General features: G+C 63.3%; 1 protein-coding gene across 1 annotated transcript in view; it reads right to left on the reverse strand.

Moving 5' to 3' along the window:
• LOC113202133 (A disintegrin and metalloproteinase with thrombospondin motifs 8) overlaps positions 1–5,109 on the reverse strand; it is a gene marked incomplete at its 3' end in the record, with an annotated part of 106,949 nt that overhangs the window by 12,096 nt on the left and 89,744 nt on the right. Inside the window, exons 6-8 of the mRNA XM_052267631.1 lie at positions 3,572–3,661; positions 1,453–1,759; positions 128–251 (exon numbers count right to left, since the gene is read on the reverse strand). Coding sequence (XP_052123591.1) covers positions 128–251; positions 1,453–1,759; positions 3,572–3,661 — 521 coding nt within the window. The remainder of the gene's footprint in view (positions 1–127; positions 252–1,452; positions 1,760–3,571; positions 3,662–5,109) is intronic.

The following is a 5,109-nucleotide window of genomic DNA, read 5'->3' on the forward strand; positions in this document are numbered from 1 at the left end:
CTGCACGTTGTCGCCGCCGTGAAGTCTGAAAGGCGAACGAGTTTCGTGTTTATTTTCCTTTCCTTTCTCTTTGGGTCATTGTTTTTTGTGTTGTTATTTTTTTTTCAACCCAAACGAGCTCTCTTACCTGTATCCGTCGTAGTCGACAATGACCAGGATCTCGGGGTAGATGACGTAGGGCGCCTCCCGCTTGACGATGGACCTCCGCGATCTCGACGCTCTGACGGGCAGCGCGTCGGGCTCCATGAAGGCTGCGGAGGGCAGGCGAGGCACAGGACGTTACGACACGTTACAGGCTACAACATCGGTTTGCTTTACGCTGCACGACGCGCGGCCCAGAGATGTCCATCTCATCGGGCGTGCGGTTGCACGATCGCCAAAGCTCGCCGCTAATGCCCCTAAGCGACCCTTCCTAGACCGCCCCGCCGCTGACCTTTCACGCAGGACGGGTGCGGCTAGGCTTGCCCGGCTCTCGCGGCCCTGCCCGGCGCCTGCCTGCTCCGATACTGCCATTGCAGTCCGACTGGCGTGATGTGACATTCCGTGGACACGCTGCATAATGGTCAGCCCGCGAAGGCTTTCCGGCACCGCGGCGCTACCCGCTGACCTATAAGGAGCATCGCGAGCCCGTCAGCGAGCGAACGACGCCGTCGAGCCGAGCCGCGCGGGGGCGGCGCAGGAGGAGGGGGTAAAACATTCAAACGAAACGACCCGCGCGAGGCGAGGCGACCGCGTCGGGGGGAGAAATAGTTACGGGGAGTGTAGGGGAGTAGGATCGAGAAACTGGGGCACCGCCGCCAGAGTATGGATGCGCCGCGGAGGCGTCGTGGCGCCGTAAAGGAGCTCAGCCGCGGCCGCCCTCCCGCGGCGCCGCGGAGCCCGCGGAGCAGGAGACCCGCACGCGGGGCGGAGGACGCTGTGCGCAGCGCGGCGTCGTGATGGACGCCCTCGGCCGGCTAACGATATTCATGGTGGTATTTAGGTTTGAGGTCGGCGGTACCGTGTCGTGGGGCAGGCCAGGCGCACGGGCGAGGCACGCGGCGAGAGAGATACGGTGACGCGACGAAATTAGCGAGGGGAGGGCAAAAGTCAAGCAGGCGAGCCGTTTGTTGCACGGATTGCAAGTTCAAACGGCGCGCGCGCGCGCGCGTTTTCTTGTCCCTCGCCAACCTTGCTAAAATAAATAAAAAGTGAATTTAATGTTGGCCATGGGCTTAGGCGGCTTAGGCTCGCAACGCGGTCATTAGACGCATCCTGCACACGCCACGGTCCGGCTCGGGGGGGTCCGCTGCTCTGGAGGCAGAGCCGAGCCGAGAGATGTCTGACGGTCGGCGTGACGTAAGCCTTGGTCCGCCCTGGCGCCGCGCGCAACCAGGGCGGAGTGAGTCCTGCGGGCCCTGCGGGTCCTGTGGGTCCTGCGGGGGTCCTGCGCGGCCGGGGCCACCACCTCACCGTAGTCGCTGAGGTCGGGGTGCGCCTCCGCGGCCTCGCTGCCGGCGCGCTTGTACACGATGTGGGCGTGGTGCTCGACGGAGCGCCGCAGCCGCCGCCTCCCGGGCCCGGGGCTGTCCTCGAAGCGCACGTCGCCGTTGGAGTCCTTGCCGAGCGGGAAGCCGCGCACCGCCTCGTCCTGCGACGCGTCCTCCTCGTCCAGGAACATCTCGTCGTCCGGGTCCTGGTGCTTGGACGGCGCGCCCAAGTGCTGCCTCACGGAGGCGGGCACGGGCTTCACCACCAGGTCGTCGCCGATGGTGCCGTCCTGCGGGGGAAAAGAAATGAGACGAGTTTGTTAGTAGTGTCCATGCGCGAGCCATCAATCCACCACCCCAGAGAGACGCCGCACTGCTCGAACTGCAACGGCAATCCGAAGCAATCCGCGGATGATCAGCGGTCACGTGGTCAGGGCCGCCGGGTCCGCCGCCCAAAGACCTCCCCGCCGAGGAGCTCGGGCCGGCCAGCGATAAGGGCACCACTTTGCAGCGCACCCACTCGCCTCGCAACAGCAACGCATCCTCAAATGTTAACCCGCACTATGAGGCTATGGTGCTCCGAGCGCGGCGGCTCGCCGTGGGAATATGCCGGTGGGTCATAACTCCCGTCAGGTGCGCGGGTGCTCCCAGATGGATAGTCCGACGGGGTAGGAGGCAAAGTAGGCGAGTTACTGTGATCGCTTTTCGGGTACACCGGATTAATAACGAAACTGCGACTCCAGTCAAATAATTTTTCACCCATTTCAATTACCGTCTTAATCCCTCCAGCCACCAGCCATGCAATAATTACGAAGTCTCTGCCCGTTTTCGTGGACACGCCTGCTTTGCTGCCATCCTTTTTCATACTGCCGTGCGGCGTGTGGTGGTGGTGGTGGTGGTATGTGATTCTCTGACCTCGCACGTTTTATTTTTTTTTCTTTCTCCCGCTCCTCTATACTAGGTTCCCAGGTGCCGGTCGGTCGGTACCTACCGCAGTAGACTCCCTTACCGGGCACGTCTGCAATTAGTCCGTGACCCGCGCAGGTGATTTTATTACCTCGCCTTGAGCACGCGGTCCGCGCGCTAGGACTTAATCCCTTTCCATCTCCCTCTCTTTCTCTCCCTGCTCTCCCCCCCCTCTCTCTCTCTCTCGCTCCCTCCCGTGATTGGAGTGCGGTGTCACGGATGGGATAGATGGCCCAATCACTTTGCCACTCCGACGTCATGCGTTGCCCAAAACGGCACAAACGCGTCCCTCTCTCGATTCGCCCCGCGCAGCTCTGCGCAGCCTTGACATGGCGGTGCGGGGCACGGTCAAGGCGCTCTGCACCGAGGGGCGGGGCGCGGCGGGGCGCGGCGGGGCGCGGCGGGTAGCGAGCGCGGCGATAATTACCCCATTGCACCCGTCGCCGCCGACGTGCCGCAGCGCCGCGCCGCCGCCGCCACGGCACGCAGCCAGCGCCAGCCCCAAACATGGAGTCCTGCAGGAGCTGCTCCGCATTTATTTAACGCCTCGCAGGACTGCTGCTGCTGCTTCTAGTTGTGCTCCTCCTGCTGCTTCTAGTTCTGCTCCTCCTGCTGCTCCTCCTACTCCTGCTGCTGCTGCTCCTGTTGCTCGTATCTCCATAGGAGAGGCACTCCTCGAGGCTCCTGGTGGAGGTGGAGGCTCCAGTGGCGGCAGGTGAGCGATGGGAAGGAAGGCGCGAGGAGGAACGACAAGGACGACCCGTTCCGAGTGACATCATCACTCTGCTCGACTTATCGGGGCCTGTCGTCGTCCGTGACGTCACCGTCAACTCTCTACCAGCCTGTCCGCACACCACCATCATGGTAAGGGCGGGGCATACACACACACAACAGTGCAGTGGAAATAGTTGCAGGCAGGAGACGAGACTCAAGGACGCCGCAGCTGCAGCAGCTGCAGCAGCTGCCACACCTGCGCGCCTCCTCGGCGCACCTGCTGCTGGTCGCTATGCCGTCCGCGCCGTGCGCCACCCAGGTGCCCGGGCGCGACCTGCCCTTTTCCAACACACCCGGATGCCTTGCTTCGCCGCCGCGCCGCGGGCGCGATCCTGCTCGCACGCTCCATCGTGCAGACTCACCAGGAGGTAGGAGCCGTCGGGGTCCCGGTGCAGCAGGAGGGCGGCCTCGTTGTCCTCGTCCTGGAAGATCTCTCCGAGATGCTCTCCTTCCTGGAACAGAATAAGGGCGCGCGCGAGGTGTTAGAGAACAATAATGACATTAAACGTCTCAATCGGACACGCCGCTCTGCGGTCGGTGTGCGGCTGAGTGTGGCGCTGAGAACGCGCGCGAGACCTTCGCGGGGCGGGGCGGGGCGGGGCGGGGCTGGAGGGCGTGGTGCTCGCATTATTCCCGCCTCGTCCACGCCGCCGCCGCTGGCTGCACCCGCCGCCCCCACTCGGCCGCGTTCTAATGGTGCGAAGCTCTTCGCAGGGAATCTCTGCTGCTGCTGCTGCTCTCCGCCGCGAAGCTCCGCGCCCGTCGCGTCGTCACCGCCGCCGCGAAGCCCCCCAAGCCCCCGCGCCGGGGAAGACAATAGCGCTGCTGCATGGAGACGGAGGCGCCTGCTCGCCCCGCGCCTGCTGCAGGCTCTGGATGGGTAAACGAGCATCGAGAGGAGGCCACGTGCTATACCAGCAGGTTGCAGTAACCGCGGCAGACGCTAGCCAATCACAAAGATTGATAGTTGACTTACTTTGGAATCGAGTGGGTCGAAAAGTTCACCAACATGACTGAACCGAAGCCGCGTCTCCAGCCCACCCACCCCCCGCGTTCCTTTGGACTCCAGCCACACTCCGCCAAGAGACTAGAGCACACGCACCAACACCCCCTTCCCGGTCCCGGTTGCATCAAACTGCCGAGGCGGAAAAAAAATTACATCTAAAGAGCAAAAAAAGAAGAACGATGCGGTGCGGTGCGGTGGTCTGTAACCAGCACCTGGGCCGGCCGGACACCTTTTACTGCCCATCTCTCTCTCTCTCTCTCTCGCTCTCGGTCTGCTATCGCTGGAGCTGCTGCCTCTCTGTCCCTCCCACGCACTAACAAGCAGGCCAAGCGTTGCGTGCTGCCGTCCTATAAGGCCCGTCCCTCCCCCTCCCCTCCCTCCACTGCCGCGTTCAGCGCGCCGGCTGACATGCACTAGTGCGCCAGTTTCCTCGTGCGTCGTGCGATACTGCCGCCCCGCCCCGCCCCGCCCCGCGCAGCGCGCCGAAGAGATGCTCCACTGACGGGGCTTGCTCGCGGACTACTCGTGTGTGTGCCGTCAGCTCAGTCGGCATCACTGGCCGGGCCTGCTGTCAATCAGCAAGCTCGGTGGGATAATTGGCTTCCTGGACGGCGGGGATGGTTGCGATGGTGTGGCGTGGACGACGGGACGGGTGTATTTAGATTGTCCGACCTATTTTTCTCCGACCTAGTGATTTTTCTAAAATCCCCTAAAGTGCTTGGGCCGTAGCGCCAAACGGGCATTGCAGGTAGGCAACACCCACGCCTGCGTGCGGTACAGCATCACCACGACGACTGGCGGGTTCGCCTACCCCAGGTGTCCGGAGCGCCTTACGGGCAGTGCGGCAGTGTGGCACTAAGCTTTAGACGTGAATCACCTCCGTGCAACCGGCAG

Source organism: Frankliniella occidentalis, unplaced genomic scaffold, assembly GCF_000697945.3.
Source record: "Frankliniella occidentalis isolate FOCC.00 unplaced genomic scaffold, Focc_3.1 Scaffold4, whole genome shotgun sequence".
In the NCBI taxonomy this organism is placed as follows: Eukaryota; Metazoa; Arthropoda; class Insecta; order Thysanoptera; family Thripidae; genus Frankliniella; species Frankliniella occidentalis.